At 35.3% G+C, this 20,236-nt stretch overlaps 4 protein-coding genes across 4 annotated transcripts; 3 read left to right on the forward strand and 1 right to left on the reverse strand.

Moving 5' to 3' along the window:
* The first annotated feature begins 1,575 nt into the window (after positions 1-1,575).
* Positions 1,576-9,966, forward strand: LOC121261443 (zeta-carotene desaturase, chloroplastic/chromoplastic). The gene is made up of 14 exons (XM_041163806.1): positions 1,576-2,044; positions 3,010-3,134; positions 3,238-3,372; positions 4,076-4,148; positions 4,316-4,389; positions 4,686-4,790; positions 5,194-5,438; positions 5,772-5,859; positions 6,117-6,159; positions 6,263-6,419; positions 6,571-6,699; positions 7,472-7,544; positions 7,946-8,110; positions 9,627-9,966. The coding sequence occupies exons 1-14, from the start codon at positions 1,873-1,875 to the stop codon at positions 9,789-9,791; spliced, it is 1,749 nt and encodes a 582-aa protein (XP_041019740.1). The 5' UTR covers positions 1,576-1,872; the 3' UTR covers positions 9,792-9,966.
* A 1,218-nt stretch (positions 9,967-11,184) lies between these two features.
* On the reverse strand, positions 11,185-12,492 carry LOC121261445 (DNA damage-repair/toleration protein DRT102). Its single transcript, XM_041163809.1, has one exon. The coding sequence runs from the start codon at positions 12,339-12,341 to the stop codon at positions 11,403-11,405; it is 939 nt and encodes a 312-aa protein (XP_041019743.1). The 5' UTR covers positions 12,342-12,492; the 3' UTR covers positions 11,185-11,402.
* Positions 12,493-14,219: 1,727 nt separating this feature from the next.
* LOC121261448 (serine/threonine-protein phosphatase PP1-like) lies at positions 14,220-15,958 on the forward strand. The gene is made up of 3 exons (XM_041163811.1): positions 14,220-14,787; positions 14,937-15,496; positions 15,586-15,958. The coding sequence occupies exons 1-3, from the start codon at positions 14,610-14,612 to the stop codon at positions 15,769-15,771; spliced, it is 924 nt and encodes a 307-aa protein (XP_041019745.1). The 5' UTR covers positions 14,220-14,609; the 3' UTR covers positions 15,772-15,958.
* A 699-nt stretch (positions 15,959-16,657) lies between these two features.
* Positions 16,658-19,963, forward strand: LOC121261450. Its single transcript, XM_041163817.1, is given in 9 exon segments — positions 16,658-16,837; positions 16,939-17,096; positions 17,599-17,696; positions 17,926-17,991; positions 18,299-18,381; positions 19,070-19,116; positions 19,283-19,308; positions 19,311-19,360; positions 19,466-19,963. Coding segments are annotated over 9 exon segments (675 nt in total). The 5' UTR covers positions 16,658-16,780; the 3' UTR covers positions 19,556-19,963.
* The last annotated feature ends 273 nt before the right edge of the window (positions 19,964-20,236 follow it).

Genomic DNA, 20,236 nt, shown 5'->3' on the forward strand with positions numbered 1-20,236 from the left:
CTAGATTTATTTGTAGAATTACTAATTAAAAACAATTATCTACGGTTTGGATTAGTACGATAGGTCAGATTAGTTGATAAGATCGAAGAAAGTAATGACAGCAACCAAAGCAATCCATAGGAGTACTTATGATTCCCAGTAATTCTGTAAACATGTCTATTTAGATTATTGTGGTTTGTGTTCTAAATTCAAGATTTCCTATAGGTGCTCATGATGAAATGAATCAAATGATTACATCCACGATTCTTATGGTTTTGAATACGTAGGAGACCATGACAGTAAAAGTTGGTTAAGACAGCACCTCAAAAGAAAAGGAAAAACATGCATTTTTAACAGATACCGGTATATACTGCAAAATTAAAAGGGTGCCATTGATTAATAAAATAAAGTTTTGAAACGAGTAATATTAGGTACAAGTTTTAAATAGATAAATTATATATAAGTTTTTTGTAAAAAAATAGATCTCGCTAATAAATAATAATTTTTTTATATATTTTTTTAAGTAGATTCTATTTTTTTATAAAAATTTATATAAAATTTATCTATTTAGAGATTAGAACTCCAGGTTCCCACCAGTCTCTTTTTATCCTCCACTATCTCAATTTAATTTAGGACTAATATATTGTTTCAGGTCTTCAATAAAGGAACAGGATAAAAGCTTAATTCTAAAAAAAGTAATGGTTTTGAAAATTTTGACAGCCTCATTCCAAATGGCCTCCTGCTGGTATAGGGCCAGGTGATTTGACAATTTATTTTATTTTTTAAAAAATAAAATAATATTTGTGGATGAGGAATTGAGGATCCCAATTCCCCCATCAGGTAATCCCACAATGGTGAAAATGGAAAAACAGCAATAGTGTCTTTGAATTGGAATGGTTGTTTAGATTTCTGCAGTAAAACATGCACATAGATAGTGTGTTTTTTTCCGAGAACATGGATTGTGGCGTCGTTTGTATTTGCGGATGAGTTAAAAGTTAAAATTAAAAATTAAATAAAATATTATTAAAATATATATTTTTAATATTATTTTTATTTTGATATTTAAAAAAATTAAATTATTTATTTTATTTTATATTAAAATTTAAAAAAATTATAATAATTAGATAAAATAAAATTAGATGAGTTGTGAAAATAAACAAGACTTCTGTTTAAGGTTAAAAAGGTTTTGATAATAAATTAAGATGAGATGAGATAAAAGTTGAATAGAATATTATTAAAATATTATTTTTATTTTAAAATTTAAAAAAATTAAATTATTTATTTTATTTTATTTAAAAATTTAAAAAAATTATAATGATTATAAATTGAGAAACTCTCACAATCTAAATAATCCCTATACAAGAGTTTAAAAAAATAGTAATAGTCTTATAATCTAACTATAATTTATTATTAAAATAATTTTTCAAAAAATTTAAAATACATCAAATCAAAATTAAAATTAAAATAAATATTTAAAAAAATACTATTTTTTTAGAAAATTGTTAAAAAATTATAAATAAGTAGTAATTTTATCATTTTCCTTTCACGTTTGATTTCTTTTGATTTTAAAGAAGTAAAAAGGAAAAGGTGGAATTCTGCTCCTGTCGACCGTCCAGCGTTGGTGGCGCATTATCGTGTTAGCGGAACCACCACTTCACATGCATGAACACAATCCTTCCAAGTGCCCCATTAACTTCCAAGCACTGCGGCTGAGCGAATCTCATACTTCAGATGCCCTCTCTTTCTGCGTCCACGAAAACGTCGTCTAGTGAAATTTTTAATTTTCTTTGATACCAATTAGTTCACTCACAGCTACAACTGAGTTAGTGCAGAGACAAAGGCGGAGATAGTTCGTTTTCTTTAGCTTTTAATTCCTCGTTTTTGTTTCCGGCTATGGCTTCTTGGATTCTTTTTCCGGCGACTTCTGTCACTGGTACCCGTTGTGATACGGCTGGATTCTTATTCTGGGGTAGGCGTTCGGTGGCTCAGGCAAAGAGCCAGAGGGCCTCGGTTCGCTGCTCTTTAGACTCTTTGGACACCAAAATTTCTGACATGAGTATTAATGGTAAGTGTTCATTTTTTTCTTCAATTGGTTGTTGTGTTATCTTAAAATTTTCGCTTTTTATTTCGGGATATTTAGTATTTTGTGGTTTGGTGAGGAATTTTTGGTCCGGATTGACGGATTGAGTGAGTTCTCAGAGAGTTTGAGGGGTTTGATGGTACTTTTTCTGGGAATTCGATAGATTATGTGCGGAGCTTTAGAAATGGATTTTTTTTTTTTTTGTGAGGTGGAGAGCGGGGAGGTGTTTTTTGTGTGATTAGAATTCTACTATAGCGGGAGTGCAATTGGATGACGTTTTGGAGTAGTTTTTTAGCATTGGGTGTTCGTTTATCTGAAAATTTGCTTGCTAAGTAGGTAGGCTCTTTCATCTTCTGGTTCCGGTAAGAAAAAAGAGAATAATATTATATCGAGTAACATAGTTTGAATGGAAATACACTATCCTTTCTGGACTACCAATTTTTTTCTTCCCATTCCTAAACGGTTGAATCTTTCTAACTTTACTCGAACTGTTCACTTGCTAATGGCCTCTCTTATATCCGATGAGTGGCATTCTTTTTGTGGCGGAGGTATTGAGATCAAATCCTAGGACGTGCATGAGTTTGTGCAGTTGTGAAAATTCTTCAGACAAATGGATTCTTCTCCATCTTTTAATGTTATTTAGAGGAAAAGCTAATCAAATGCGCTGAAATAGCTCGCTAATATTTTGTAACTATGGACACAAAGATGGTGGAACATAGAATTGGTTCATTTTGATTATAAAGCTATCCAATTAGGCAAGTGTATCAATGCAGTATAGTAATAAAGACTGCATTTTTGTTTAGCATTACCATCAGATGAAAAAGTTTTCTTTTTTAACTTTATTATGTAACCAAAAGATTCAAAATCTTATGGCTAATGGTAAAACAGTTAGTAGTTCTAGTTGCCATCTTTGGACATTGTTGTATTTAAACGAGTACTTTATTTGGCAGCTCCAAAAGGGTTGTTTCCACCAGAACCTGAACATTATCGGGGACCTAAGCTTAAAGTTGCTATTATTGGAGCTGGACTAGCAGGCATGTCGACAGCAGTTGAACTTTTGGATCAAGGGCATGAGGTTTGGCTCATTGTTCTCTTGCTCTAGGATTCTAGCTTCTGTGATTTTTTAATAGATTTTCATCATGAATAAATTAGTAACATTCCTGCTTTTGTTGTTTCAGGTGGATATATATGAGTCAAGGCCTTTTATTGGTGGAAAAGTAGGATCTTTTGTGGACAAACGTGGGAACCACATTGAAATGGGATTGCATGTTTTCTTTGGTTGCTACAATAATCTTTTCCGATTGATGAAAAAGGTGAACATAACTTGCTTGGTTGTAGCAATATGACATCTTATGGTTTGTATGATGATAACTTGTAAATGGTACCTTCTTTGTGATCCTGAATGAATAAAACTCTAGTAATTGAAAATTGGATTGAGTTGACACCATGACCAGTTTTTGACCTTATTAATATGATGCTCTAAAATGACATTGAGCAAGATATCTTAACTCAATTTTGTGGTAAGAGTATCATACCTTTGTTACTGTATTATCAATTTTGTTAAAGGGAAAATTTTCAAAATTGTTTGCTTTTGTATGGATAAAATATAATATCAATTGCCTGTAAACAAAATATTAATTCATGGGCTGCATCAATTACTATGTTCAAATGATGGCATAGTTTTGTTGATTCAACATAAAGTTGTTCTGTTGCAACATTGAATCGTGTTTTGTTCTCTGAATGTAAATAATACTCTATTTGTCTAGGAAACAAGAAGATCTGATGGCTGATTCAAATTTGTGCCTGCTCTACTTAAAAAAAAAAAATTGTGCCTGCTCTTCACTTACCCCCCCCCCCCTCCCAAAAAAAAAAAAAAAAGTACCAATCATCTTTCTGGAATCAATATCTTGTAAAGTATCCTAATAGTTTGAAATTATTGCCATGTCTTCATCTTGATGGAAAGGGCTTCTAAATATGTGGTCTCTAATAAATTTTCTTATCTCTGCTTGAACACAGGTGGGTGCTGATAAAAATCTACTTGTGAAGGACCACACTCACACTTTTGTAAACAAGGAAGGTCAAATTGGTGGTATGGTTTAGTGATTGGTCTTAAACTAAATTTTACCATATAATTAGTATGTTTAACAGTTTCATTTTACCCAATTGCTTTTGGTTACAATCAGTCTTGTAAGTTCTGTCTCGCACACAAATAATTATACTGAAATATGTTGCTAATAATTTGACTTTCAACTGCAGAACTTGATTTTAGATTTCCTATTGGAGCACCATTACATGGGATTCGTGCATTTTTATCTACAAATCAACTTCAGGTAGTGCTTACTATTCCGTTGGTACTGCTTTTTTACAGCTACAGTTTCATACTGTGGCCAACTATTATCATTCACAGACACAGTTTCTAGTTCTAGTTATGTTTCATTGGGGGGCAGTCTGTCGAACTTAATTTTGGCATTCTGTGGGGCATTGAAAAGAAAAAGGAGGAAAATATGTGGATGTTATGATCTACTTATTAACAGACCTCCTTCTGCAATGCTGGAAAAGTTGAAGAAGCTTCTTGCTGCTTTGGAATTTGTTACTGATCTATGTTTTGGATATTGAAAAATTGCAGACTTATGATAAAGCAAGAAATGCTTTGGCTCTTGCCCTAAGTCCAGTCGTGAGGGCTCTTGTTGATCCAGATGGTGCAATGAGGGACATACGGAATTTGGACAGTGTGAGTGATGTTTTATTAACTAGTTGATTCTGAAAAGTTGCCTCTTTTTTTTTTTTTTTTTTTTTTTTTTTCTGTTTTATTAACTAATGGGCACCCTAGGTCAAACTACACATTCTCCAACAAGACGCATCTGTGGAGCAGCAATATCCTTTACATCTTTCTGTAAAATTTGACTATCATTCTTGGGAGATCTGAAAACTATGTTGCCAGGAGAGAAGTTGTCAGTTCTCATGAAGACTTCTATTTTTTTGGGGGGAAGGGGGGTGTTTCTCCCATACCTTTTTGTAGTATTTTCTGTTTGGGTTTTTTAAGGGGGGATCTTTTTCATTTTCACACTTTGTTTATATACTTTTTATGTTTAATATGATTCTAATATGTTGAACCTTTGATATATTTTTAACAGATCAGCTTCTCTGATTGGTTCCTGTCCAAAGGTGGCACACGCATGAGTATTCAAAGAATGTGGGATCCTGTTGCCTATGCCCTTGGGTTTATTGATTGTGATAATATCAGTGCTCGTTGCATGCTAACCATATTCTCGTTGTTTGCCACTAAGACGGAAGCTTCCCTACTACGCATGCTCAAGGGTTCACCAGATGTTTACTTAAGTGGGCCTATCAGAAAGTATATCACAGACAAAGGGGGCAGGTATTATTTGTGGAGGATGAGAACTTTACATGACTTTGATGGAATTATGATTCAATAATGATTCGTTAATTACTGTTTTATCCCTCCTCAATTAGGAGCCTCCACTTTTTTTAGTGTATCATGGTGCTGCGCTATTGTTTTATTAAATGGTTCAGATTTTGTCACCTCAGTATACAACTTAATAAAATACAATAATCTTTTCATGAGTAAATAAGATACAATAAATTAAGGAAAATCAACTATTTTAGAACTACTATCCTAACAAATCTGGAGGATCTTAATCTGTTTTATCCTATGGTAGTGATTTCTTCCTCTCCTCCTATGCTAGAACAGGTTCCATCTTAGGTGGGGTTGCAGACAGGTACTATATGATAAATCCACCGATGGAGACACTTATGTTACAGGACTTGCTATGTCTAAGGTGATTTGCTTCACATTTCACTGCTTTAAAAATCTTAAAGAAGCTTTCATACTATTCATACATTTCGACATTGCTAAAATTGAGCTCTACTTGAGGGTTGAAATATTTAAGTTTTTTCAACTATTTATGAATCCAATATTTCTATACTGGCGCTGAGTTGCATCCATATCCAGTTAGGATTTTTATCTGTGAGGGGTGTAAATCAGAATGCTGGATTCTTCTTCAAGGGTTAATGCCTATATTTGCTTTTATCACAGGCTACCAATAAGCAAACTGTGAAGGCTGATGCATATGTTGCAGGTTTGTGGTTTGCTCTTCCTCCAAGCCTATGTGTAACTTTATGTTTATTTATTTATGCCAGGTGAATATTATGTAATGCCTAGGTCTATTCTTTTGATGGCAGCATGTGATGTCCCTGGAATCAAAAGATTACTTCCAACCCAGTGGAGGGAATCAGAGTTTTTCAATAATATTTATGAGCTAGTTGGAGTGCCTGTTGTCACAGTGCAACTAAGATACAGTGGTTGGGTCACAGAATTGCAGGATCTAGAACGGTCAAGGTAATTATCTCCTCTATATTGTGTTATTGGTGTGGAAAAGTTGGATGGTATTGCTATGTGGGCCAAAGTCAATTCTGTTTCTGTTTCACATCTGAAAGCTCATTGCTTTGGTGGTTTATTTCCTTGTGAACCATGACTTTCTGACTTGTAGGCAATTGAGGCAAGCTGCGGGGTTAGATAACCTTCTTTATACTCCAGACGCAGATTTCTCTTGCTTTGCAGACCTAGCACTTACATCTCCAGAAGATTACTACATTGAGGGACAAGGTTCATTACTCCAGTAAGGAAAATATTCTTATTGCAATCATTTTGTGCATGGCATTGCAGCAATGTTGATCTGCCAGCACATGTTTATAGTCACTAGGGACGTAGTAACTCGCAATCATTACTTATTATTTGAAGTTCTAAGTGGCATAGTATTCGGACAATCAGCTTTTGCTTGTATCTGATACTGTGAGTTGGTGTGTATGTCTATTAATTCTTTGCACCAAAATGGTGAACATTCTGTGTGCTGATGTAGACCCTCCTACCTCTACCATTGTCAATTGATTCTGCTACGGTGCTACCACAACGTGTTGTTTAGGACTCGTAGGTTTCTGCTAAATGAGGAGTTTCAATACAACTACCCAATGTAAAATATAAAAGAAACTTTTGGGTAGAGGTAATAGAGGAAAGTAATCACTACTAAACGGGCCCAAAAATGTATGCGTCGTTTGGCTTGCCTGCCACTTGATGTTTTCACCTTCATCAGATTTCTATGCTTCAGACTTAGTGCACTGATCTGTATGTATCATACCTCTTCATTTGTTTCAGTGTTATAATGCTAAAATCTATTATACTTGCACAAAATTATATATAAACGTTTTATTTGGAGATGGCTAAATACTTGCAGTAAGAATTTGGAATTTTGTGAGCCCTGATATTAAGTTGTAAAGCTTTTTTGCTTGCGTGCAATTTGGAATTGAACCTTTTATTCTCACGTTTTTATTTATCCATTAATCTTTTGTGTCATATTCATCTAGCAAGTCAAAAGAGTGATTCTTCTCCTGCAGATGTGTTCTGACCCCGGGTGACCCATACATGCCCTTGCCAAATGAGGAAATCATAGCAAGAGTGGCGAAGCAGGTTAGTACCTTCATTCATGTTTCTCAAATAAATTGCACTAAAAAGAAACCTGAGAGCTGATTGCTTTGATTTGTTATTTCTGCAGTCCAATTTTCATTTTTGGGAATTTGTTTTTAGTTCATTAAATAATTTTCTTGAATAGAAGCAGATGGTTACAACTTTAGTATGAAGGATATAATATAAAAGGTCCGCTGAGAGAAAAAGCATATAAATTACTTAAAAATAAATAAATTTAAAAAAAAAAAGAAAAGAAAAGAAAGAGAGCAAGCTTCTAAATTTCGATATTTCAATACATTACTGGTCAAAAGCCCTGTCAGAGGAGTTTTTTGTATCGTCTTATGAGTTAGATTGAATGCATAAAAAAGGCCTCGTAATTTCCTCAAGGTTGTTTTCATTATCAGGTTTTGGCTTTATTCCCATCATCTCAAGGTTTGGAAGTTACTTGGTCATCTGTTGTCAAAATTGGGCAATCTTTATATCGTGAGGCACCTGGTAAAGATCCATTTAGACCTGATCAGAAGACACCAGTAAAAAATTTCTTCCTTGCTGGCTCATATACAAAACAGGTAACGTTACCACCACTGAATCACTCACATATAATGCTTGGTTGTTACATGCATATAGCTTAAGAACATTTGTGCTAGCATCTCCTCCAGAAAAAGATTATAATCTAAAATATCTAATGATGTATTTGAGTAGAACATGGTCATACAAAATGCTATTTTATTAATTACTATGATAGCAGTTTCATATTTCTACTGCTTTTGGTGGCTGATTATTTCATGTTTGGCCTATGCACACCCCTTTGCTTTCTCTCCATCAATTTCTTTTTGTTTAACTTATCAAATCCTTTTCCTTTGCTCTGTCTATAATTTCCAATCATCAAACCAAATCTCTACTCAAGAAATCAGTTTTTAGTTAGATAATTAATGCATGGATGAGACATAATTCTATGGTAATAATATATATCAGAGCCTTTGCTGCACCGGGACTTTTTATTATGTTCCTGGGTTCATATGATCTACTAAAACAGTAGTGCTAGAGAGCATCCACTGTAGTGGTGCACACAATGCACACACTACGTGGATGCCTCTCATCCACTTGGTTTTTTTTTTTTTTTTTTTTTTTCCTTCAAACGCAGACGGCTTCTCTCTCTCTCATCTCTCTCTCATCAGTGTCTCTTTCTCATACCTCATCGTCTCTCTCTTCTCAGTTCTCTCTCTCTCATCGACTCTCTCTCTCATCCCTCATCGTCTCTCTCTCATCTCAGTTCTCTCTCTCACTGACTCTCTCTCTCTCCTCGACTCTCTCTCTCATCTCGGCCTCTCTCTCATCGTCTCTCCCTCGTCGTCCTCTCTCTCATCTCCGCTCTCTCTCTCTCATCTCTGCTCTCTCTCTCTCTCTCTCATCTCGGTCTCTCTCTCTCATCTCTGCTCTCTCTCTCTCATTTCCGCACTCTCTCATCAACTCTCTCTCATCCATCTCTAATTTTAAATTTAAGAAATGTGTGGTGTAGATTTTGCCACGTAATGTGTACAAAAATGGTTGCTATAAATAGTAGCTTTTCCCAATAATATTTCATTCAATAAAGATATTTATTTACTAGCTTAACTGGAATTCTGTTTTTCCCCCCGCTCCAAATGTGGCCGACCTTGATGGTTGATGAGTCATGCTGACAACATCTTGTGTGCCAATTCCTTAGCTAATGTTTACTAACATGTCCATAATATCTTCTGAACAGCCCCTTAAGGAAGTGCCAGTGTGCACCTTGTGACGGCCAAAATTAGCTATTATCCATCTGTTCACCATCACGGGAACTCTCTGGTTCTTGTGGAAAGAAGGGACATCATAATTTAGTTACTAGTTCCAACAATCTCTTACACTAAACCTTAATTTTTTTTATTTAAAAATAACAGATCAATAATGTTTCTATAGACCCTTGATATGTAAGTTGTTAGCTGATGAGCCCTTGTCTTATCTACAAGATATCCATGCCACATGAAGCAGCGGATTATAACAGAAGATGAGTGTTTGAAGAAACTAGCATAAAGTCTTGACAATTGATTGTTCTGCTTTTTCCAGGATTACATAGACAGCATGGAGGGGGCAACTTTATCTGGCAGGCAAGCGTCTGCCTTTATATGTGATGCTGGGGAAGAGTTGGTGGCGTTGCGGAAGAAGCTTGCCGCTATTGAATCTCAAGAACAAACAGAAGCTGCCATTGCTGATGAGCTGAGTCTAGTCTGACGCTCTCATCTATTTTTCAAGATGAAGTGACCTACCTCAAAATTGAGGGAACTAGGTGGTGTCTTGCTTTGGAGCACGTTTGTTCATTGTGTATGTAATATAAGCAAATTATGTAAAGCATGAGACATTAATACCAATAGAATTTAATCAAGGCCACCCACCAGCATTCGGTTCAGTATTGTCAGTATGATTTATCGCATTTCTGTCCTCGAAAGGAAATCGAGGGCTGCTCTTGATAACGAGCATGGCACACGGAGTGTATAGGCAGGCATACAAGAAGTAGTTTGTTGCACTTCAGCTGAAGACTCAAAACTTAAAATTTTCAAATTAATATTCCAATGTAAATTTATATTCAAATTCAAATTCATTACTTAGTGCACGCCAAATCATTTGGGAGTAATCAAAGATCATTGAGCCACCACCTTTGATGGTGTTTCTTTGAACTAGTTACTTGCATCAATGAATCATTCAACTCGCCTGCGTGAAGACCACCGAATTTTGTGAAGACATCTCAACCAACTGAAATCAAATCCCTGAACCATGAGGGATTTGACCCAAGACCAGAATGGTTTTTACAAGTGAACATACCCACCGAGACCAGAGACCAAAGAGGATACTTGTCACAGCTTGCCCCAACTTTATCCTTATAAATGAAAGAAACGTCTTGAGCAAAATAGCACGGGGCATGCAAAATGCATACACAAAAGAATGGATACACCATTTCTCTTCCTTTCCTTTAACATAACTATCAAACAATGGACTGGTGCATTCTCACCATTCCTCCCGAAAAGCCCTCCAATACAGACCAGCTGTTACATAGGACTGCCAAACAATCTTAAAGATAAGCACATAGTTTGATCCTCTCGATAGAGGTGAATAGACGCAACGATCAATATACTTCATGAAAATCTACCCATTGGATCCATCATAGAAATTCACTTTAGACCATCTTCTATACAGGCTCTAGAGAGATTCTAAGCTAAAAACAGCATAGAAAAACAACCAACTTCTTTAAACAGCTGAAGTGGCCATAAGAAGAGAACCCAAGGCCAGGTTCAAGAGCAAAGTGAATGCAGGAGACGTATCTTAGTTCAAAATTCACTATATCTCAACCTAATCATATTCAAGTATATACCATTTCAGTAAATCCTTGTCAACTATGCAATAGAGGCAGTGATCAATATGCCTCACAACCAGCACAATATGTACATACGAGATAGAACACTTATGTATGTTGCACATAAGAGATACTAACGCCCAAACTTGAGAATGAAAATCAACCAAAGACAATGCAGCACGATCCAAATTAGTGTGGAAGCATTAAACCACCAATCAAATGGCAGCATGCACATCTTCAACGCTTCACAAAAATCACAAAAATGAACTTCCTTTAGTGAACCTTGCAGTTTCTTATATAAAAAGAGAGCTTTGTTACAAACACAAACACAAGAGGTGGTTTATGATCCATACGTGTTTTATAACGAAACGACCCACGACCTGAATACCACGGGACCCAACCCCGTAAGCATCCTTAACCGGCAAAAACATCAGACGCACAAGAAAAAGAACAAGGACAACAACTGTCATTCAAAAACAGTCTGTTTTTTTTTTTCAGGAAGACCCACTATCCAATTCCTTCTCAACAGCGGTCTTGGCAGCCGCAAGATCCTCGTCGAAGAACATATCCCACTTCCCATCCCACTTGATGAAGAACTCCGTATCTTCATAATACTTCACCCTATGCACATCCCCAGCCGGAGTAAACAGATAATCCCCGACAACCAAATCGTACTTCTCCTTTTTGGTCAAATTCCACACGCTCTTCTTCCCCTCCAACACCACCAGGTCGTGCCCGAAGGTATGATGGTGCGCAGGTTCCACGCTCCCAGCCTTGAACCTCACTATAGCCGAGGTCGGGCTCTCCCTCAAGATCTTCATCGATCCCCCCGGTATCAAGTCGATCGGGTTCAACTCTCGGTTTTTCACCAAACAACATATGGCGCAGGTTGCCGTCGAATCGGGATCGGATTGGGATTCCGATCCGATCTTGGGCATTTCGGAGAGGGAGTTGTCAAGGAAGGATTGGATATCTTCGGGCCATGGTTTGGAGCCGGAGGCGGGGCAAGGGGCCTTGAAGGGGGTGTCGAGCCAGGAGTTGAGAATCTCGATAGCGGAGTCGGGGGAGGTGGACATGCCGGAGACGGCTAGGACGTTGGAGTTGTTGATGGAGCGGGCGTTGAGAGCTTCATCGGGGGTGAGGCAGGTGGCGGCGAAGACGCCGGGGAACTTGTTGGCAAAGATGGATACGCCTACTCCGGTACCGCAGGCTACGAGCCCACGGGTGTCGGAAGACTTTTCAGAGGAGACGCGGCGACCAACCTCGGCTGCGATAGAGTAGTAGGAGGAGGTGCCGAGGTCCTCGACGTCAATGTTGAGAGATCGGAGGTGGGAGACGAGGGTATCCTTGAGGGCACAGCCGAATGAGTCCGCTCCGGCAATGATTTTGTGGGGACGAGTGGATGTCTTGGTGTTGCTGGTAGCCTCGGCCATGGCGGTGGGAGACTGGAAGTGTTCCAGAGATAGATAGTCAGTCAGTCGTCAGACACCACTCTGTGTTGAAGGCTGGGACTTTGAGTTCGAGTAGAAAAGAATCTTTCCAAGAGACCATAACTAGGTGCTAGTGTCTTCCACACAAATTCTAAAAAAATCATTTCAAAAAAACTTTCTCCGTGATTTTTAAAAAATCATGAGTTTATCTTAAGAATAATGATAAGATTTATTTATCTACTATTTTTTTATATTTTTTATTTTTATTTAATGTTTAAGAAAGTGAGAATTAATAAAGTTATATATTTTTTTAATTTTTTTTAGTGATTAAGGATGTTAAAAAAATATTTAAAAGAAGATGATAAAAAAATAAAAAAAACTTAAAACGAACTTGGATAGTAGATGAGTAGTAATAGAGTAATAATCATATTACTACTATTATCTTAATTTTTTATAAATAATAATAAGTTGATAAGTAGAGAGAGTTATATAAAACTATTTAAATTGAGTTTAAAATGTATTTAGATATTAAGATGAGATTAATATTTGTTATAAGAAGTTGAAAAATGTTGTAAATTTCATGTATAAAGTTATGTTAAGTTGAAAAAAATTATAGATCACACATATAAAAAAATTTTGAATTGAAATAAATTTAATAATTTAAAAATTAAATATTTAAACATTAGATTGAATTTAACTAAATCTTACAATTAAACACAGCAAAAACTTATCATGTTTGTATTCCGATGAATAAAAATACTGAGATATTTATAAAAGAAAAGTAAAAAAATTCGACCTGAGATTGATAATTGTGGATTTTTAATTTTTTATGTTGATGAAATAATTCTGAAAACACGTTGATTTAACGGTCTCATTGCTTAGTCAAAGTTTTAGATAAGTTTAGCTAATAGGTCACTTTTTATCTTTTGACTAACTTGAACTACACATTGAAATCATCTCACCTTTTATAATAATAAAATAATAATATAATTTAAAATTTTTATCTACTTATTTAATGTATTATTTATTTTTTAAATCTTTTTTATTTTTATTTTCATATTTTCCAACAATCTATATATTAAAACACATAACATTCATCTTTCAATCTAAATTAACTTCATTTTTAAATACAAGATATTAAAATATATACAAAATATATTCACAAAAGGGTGAGAAATAATATAAAATTAATTTGGCTAAGTTATTGTAGCTACTATAGCTCATAATCAAATTTACATACCAATGCTTAATCTAATGTGGGAGTTTTAAAGTAAATATTAGCTAAATTTTAACTAAAGTTTGAATATGGCTAATCTAATGAGAATGTTCTTATAAATTCGAACCTAGACTTAATTTTTTTTTTCAACAATAAATATTTATAGTTATCCCTCTAAAAATGATAATAATACTTATAGATAAGTAGAAACTAAAGAAAATCTATTCATATCATCATGAATAGATATTTGAAGATAAGACGAATATCTTATTCATTTTGATCTTGAACTAACATATCATTAATTTAATAAAGAAATAATAATTTAACAATTTAAAAAAGAAAAAAGAAAAAGAGAGATAAGAAGAAGAATGAACATTGTGATATTATTATAATAATATATAAAGATTAGGAAAATTATTAATTTATAACTGTTTTACGGCTATTTCATAATTTTATATGAATTGCAGGCTAATATTTCAAACTTAAAATTAATTTTTAATAAAATTATAAAATTATATTAATTAATTATAAAATGAATGGTTAAAAAGTGATAACTGTATCGAAAGATAATTACATAAGAAACAAATATCTAAAAAAAAAAAGGAAAGAAGAGGAAGGATTAAGGAAAGTGATGAATGTCTTTCGAAGATAACATGTCAAGTTCTTCAAAGATTACACATCAAAGATAACATGTCGGACGAATAGAACTAATCATAATAGGCATTTCCGCCACCTAGAAATCGCAGTCAGCTTTATTCATTCGCATCCAATTCTCCTCGACATCCTCGGTTGCATCTTGTTCTCTACTCTCGGGAGTCGGAACACATCCTTGCTTCCCCCCCACCTTAATTTTTTCGTAGTTTTACTACTGTAACACATAGTACATAACTAGAAAGTTGTATAAACCAAAAAAAGCAGCCACATTCCGAAGCACCTCCCATCCACCAACACCATTTTCAGAAAGAGTCTGCTCCCCCAGAAGAAGAAGAAGAAGAACCACCCGATAGCTCTCTGTGTTCCGAAGTCTTTGGCTTTTTGTGGAATTTCTGGCAACAATGGACCCAGTGGTACTGGACGACATTATCAACAGGCTATTGGGGTATAGGCAGGTGCGGGCAGGGAGGCAGGTCCAGCTCATGGAGACCGAAATCCGCCAGCTCTGCACTGTTTCCAGGGAAATATTCCTCCAGCAGCCCAATCTTCTGGAGGTCGAAGCTCCCATCAAGATCTGCGGTGCGTTCTCTTTTGGTCAATATTAGCTTTCGTTTCAATCGTTAAAGCCTATGAAACAAGAGTAGTTTTTCATATTATGGTCTTGATGGTTGGTTTCTTGGGATTTGGATGATTTGGTTATTTCTGTTATTGATTTATTTATTTACCAGGTGACATTCATGGACAATATCTTGATCTTTTGAGGCTTTTTGAGCATGGGGGTTTCCCTCCCAATGCCAATTATTTATTCCTAGGGGACTATGTTGACCGTGGCAAGCATAGTTTGGAAACAATATGCCTTTTGCTTGCCTATAAAATCAAGTATCCTGAGAACTTCTTCCTCTTGAGAGGGAATCATGAATGCGCATCAATTAATCAGAGATATGGATTTTATGATGAATGTAAACGCCGGTTCAATACAAGACTTTGGAAAGTTTTTACCGATTGTTTCAACTGTCTTCCGGTGGCGGCGCTCATAGACGAAAAAATATTGTGCTTGCATGGTGGCCTTTCTCCCTTTTTAACAAATTTAGATCAAATCAGGGAGTTACCTCGTCCATCTGATGTTCCTGATTCTGGTTTGCTTTGTGATTTGCTTTGGTCGGATCCTGATGGAGATGTCAAAGGCTGGGCAATGAACGATCGCGGGGTCTCTTACACTTTTGGTGCTGATAGCGTCTCAGAATTCTTGATGAAGAATGACATGGACCTTGTTTGCCGTGCCCATCAGGTTGGTGACATTACCTTATTTTTTTTCCTCATTTCTTTCTGTAACTCAAGCAGCTTACCAGGATGTATCATCTTGTTCTAATGTTCCAGGTTGTTGAGGATGGATATGAATTCTTTGCTGATAGACAGCTTGTTACAATATTCTCTGCTCCAAACTATTGTGGTGAATTTGATAATGCTGGAGCCATGATGAGTGTTGATGAAAGCCTAACTTGTTCTTTTCAAATCCTTAAGCCAGCAGATAAAGGCGTGAGTACATATGAACAGAGCCAATGATGACTTCATGGAGTTCATTCCAGCCTTCATGAATATCAGTCTTAAGAATTCATGCTGGGAATAAACATGATTTATGTACATTGAAAACATCTTTCTAGAAAACAGTCATAATAATGTTCATAAATGTCGTTAGCAAAGTTCATGTACATGGTGTTTTTCATGCAAGTAAATAATTACAAGAGTATTATGTATGTATGAATTCGTTGTATAAGTGGTAGGCATATCAACTGCAGGTTATACATACTCTTGTAATTCGCAACAAGTTGAAAATGGAAGTTATTTGTATCATCCATAAATTCTAGAATAATAATGAGATGGAAATCTTGAAGATTTGAAATTAAAAAATATTTTATGTTCAAATGATGTTTGAGAATGAAATTATAAGAAGTTTTGATAATTATGTATCGACCGCAGAGACTTTTTCTTAGTTATTTTTTTTTTATTTGTTATTTTTTAGTTTAGTTTATGCTCTTTTACATGTTCAGTTAGTTTTAATAATTAATTTTATTTCTTAGATTTTATTTTATTTTTTATAATTTCTAAATTTTTTAGCAGAATACATGTGGAGGGTTCTATTGTGGTAAACAATCAAACTAACAAATAAAAATAAATATTTCATTTAATTTCCTTCCAATCTCGATCAAAAAATTTTTTCCTTCAATAAAATAGTCAATATAAAGATTATTTTAGAATGTATTTAAAGTCGATTTGAATACACAAAACCATCTCATTTTATTATTTTAATATTTTTTAAAATTTTATAAAAAATATAATAAATAATTCAACTTTTTTAAATTTTAAAATAAAAATAATATTTTATTTAATTTATAATAAAATATCTCGTATAATCTCATCACACGAGATTACGTACGTATGAACTTCAATTTGATTTCCAAAGCAAACATTTTTATGGCCAGCAGAGGGTCTTTCTGGGTTTCAAGCCTAGCGGATAAGAAACAACAAAAAAAGGAAGCAGGGGATATCTTTCAGTTTCAGAGTGGGGCTGGCAATGGCAGCATTTTCTTCTTGCTGTGTAAAACCTCCTCCTCCGACCATACGCCCAAATGTAACACTCCCAAGTGCAAACCAATCGTTCATTCGTTCTGCTTTCGATTCGATGACTCTCAAAGTCTCAATCGCTCTGACCCTCCATTCGTCATTCTGCAGAGACTCCCCTGCCCACGGTGCTCCTCCAGAACACCGGATAACAAGAAAGCTGCCGCATCCGGAACCGGAACTCCTCAGATTTTGAAAGTCGTGGTGAGCGGCGCCACAGAGCTTTTGAGACTCTTCTCTTCCTCCTCCTCCACCTACAACAAAAATAGGTACTTTCCGTTTGTTTCCTGTGAGAAGAAAAGCAGGAAAATATAAAAATAAATTAGTTGAATTTATTAGGATCTTAACTCGACCCTCAGCTCGATTTTTCTTAGGAATTTCACCTCCTTCATTTTCTGTTTGTTTCGCGCGTAAATTAGCGAGAGTAGTAAAGTAACACAGCACGTGTTACAAACTGCGACCAACTGGGCCTGATTCTACTTTGAAAGGAATTTGATCGAGACCTTCTGTTTCTGTGAACAGAGTTAATACAAGTTATTTTTGATCGGTAACAGAGCTAATACAATTTTATGGTATAAAAATATGAGTCTTGGGAATGGAAGTTTATGAACGATTGCTTAATAGATATGAGTCTTATAAAGACCACTATAACAAGTTATTTAGTAGAGCTCTAGGTGCATTATTAATTCTACAGATTATTCATGAAAGAAATGTGTGGTATATGTGTGTTGCTAACTTTTACGACACTGAACTGTTTTGCAAATTTGAAAGAGTGAGTGATGAAAAGAGGGAGGAGATTTTAGTATCTGGTGTTGATGATGTGGTGAAGATCCTCCAATCTGATTATGAGAATTCCTACTTCGTAACAGGTACCTGGTTTCATATTCAAAACTTTCTGCTTAGAGCATATGTGAGGGAAAAAGGAAAAAACAAAAACTCAATTATAAGGGGACGATTAGTTAAAGTTGAACTGTTTTAAAGAGACCAAACATTTCTTTGTGTATTATAGAATAACTACATGAATTTAGATCAGTTAATTATCTTTTTATTCAACAGTAAGGCTCTGTGCCAGTAATACTATCTTTTCACTTGAAATAGGGGCTTTTACTTCTGCAATATATGCTGAAGATTGTATCTTTGAAGATCCAACGATTAGATTTGAAGGTAAGGAGACTCATTGTATGGTTTTTTTTGTGTGATTAGCATTGGTTTTTCTATTTTCAATCTGATTTACATGTCTACCACACATTACTTAATGATTAGTTCACCAACACATCTGACTTTTCTACTATTAGATTCTATATATTTCAGTTTGAAGAGAACCATTAACTCACTTGACTTCTGTTAATAATGTGCAACTTAGAAGCTCTCTTTCTCGTGAGTATCGAAAACTGGCTGAAAATTGCCACTTTATGGAAACTTTCAAGTACTTAAGAGAAGAATCAACTAATTTCTCTGCTCGACTTTTCAGGTACGGAGTTATATTCACGAAACTTAAAATTGCTTGTTCCTTTCTTTGACCATCCATCAATTGGATTGCAAAAGATCGAGAAGGTAGTCATTCTCCATGTGAAGTTTGATTTCAGTTCTAATGACAGAATAGTTGGGTATCTGCATCATTGTGTTGACTGATTATGAAATCACTCATTTGGAAAAATAAAAACGTGAGTTTTCTTTATCTTTTTGTCTCCATGTTATGCTTCCTACTACTTTTGTAGTCAGTTTTAGCCACAGATTCTCTCTTCTGTAATTCCCAGGCCATGAGTGGTATAGCTTCATAATCTAGTATATGAAAACGGAAACTTGACGGGTTTTATGCCTTTCTTTTATTCTCTTGTTTTTCTAGAAGGGTGGAGGTTTAGATGTTGGATTACTGTTTGCAGAATTTCTTTTGAGGTGTTTAGAAGGAAATTGTACACAGCATCCACTTTAAGAAAACAGTTGTTCAGTGTCAGCATCAGTTAAATTTGTAGTTGATCTCATTCTAGTTACAACCAAAATGTGTTGTGCAGCTTGAAAGGGAGTTCTATCCATTTGGGGATTTTTCTGTTCTCTCAAAGATTTAGGAAGGCACATTATCCAGCTTGTTGCTTTCTGTTATTCTATGATTATTCTTGTTTTAAAACTGATGTGTACAGAACATTGTCTCTAGTACAACACTGTTAATCTTTCTATTCAGCGTCAAATTGCATTTCCACATATTTGGAGTTCATTAATGTCTGGTAATATGACTTCTCTGCAGGGTATGAATTCCAAAACTGATTTTGTGCTGGCAACGTGGAAGCTAAGGTGCTTAACCAGACCTGTTTCCTCTCACTTGATTATTATTTTCCCTCACTTGTAAAGTACAAAAACGCTTCCCCTTGATTAAATCAACCATTTTGTACTAATTGTTTTCCCACTAGCTGTCGTTCCAGCCTAATTTATGGTAAACTTGTTTTTATCTCATCTGCAGGACTTACCTGAAACTTCCATGGAAGCCCTGATTTGCATTGATGGAAGTACAGTCTATGAGTTAAATGGCGACTTCAATGTAAGAAATTAACCTTTCTTCTGATGCGACATTCATATAAGAACTTCTTGTTTGCGTGCCATGATTGCCACTAGTTACAGGCGCTAGCCTCTTTTACTTTGACAGATTGTTAGGCATGCTGAGAGTTGGAATGTTTCTGCACTCGAAGCAATTGGCCAGATATTCACCCCTAGTTTTGGAAGGTCCAGTGCTTGAATGTTCAAGGCTTAATAAATGTGAAGGAGTCAAAGATTCAGACGATACTGCCTCAGCAGTAGCTTCTTATTAGAATTTTCTTGGAAATTACACAGTTTCTGTGGGTGTTTCAGAACTATCAAAACATAACCATTGGGGAAAACATACAACACGGCTCTAGGGTTAGGTTCAGGGTGGAGGTGCATCTAATTTGATAACACTAATACTTCTATCTGTGAATATTATTAGGAACTTTGGTGACTTGAGGCTCATGACCTTTTTATTTTTTTGGGGGGCTCACGAGATAATGAAGTGAAGAAACCAATTTAAACTTTTAAGCACTTGATTCAGCTTGGCTTGTTTACAGTCATTTTGGAGGATGTTATCGTCTACTTTAAAGCATATAATCAAATTCTGTCTATTTATATATAGTTTTTGTTTTTTTGTTGGGGGGAGGGGGATGGTATTTTGCTGGAACTTGTGTTTTATCCGAGGGAGGAAAAAAAGAGGAACGATTGGATTTGAGAAAGTTCGCATCATCTATCCCTTCTGAGACATCCATTATATTCTTTACAGTGAAAGATATATATCCGTTGCGTGGTTATAGTAGTGCACAAGCACTCAGTAATGTTGCCCGCATGAATATACAGGGTCCAGAACTGTGAGCTTTATAGCTTATACCTATGTTAATCTTTAAGGGAA

Source organism: Juglans microcarpa x Juglans regia, chromosome 4D (assembly GCF_004785595.1).
Source record: "Juglans microcarpa x Juglans regia isolate MS1-56 chromosome 4D, Jm3101_v1.0, whole genome shotgun sequence".
NCBI lineage: Eukaryota > Viridiplantae > Streptophyta > Magnoliopsida > Fagales > Juglandaceae > Juglans > Juglans microcarpa x Juglans regia.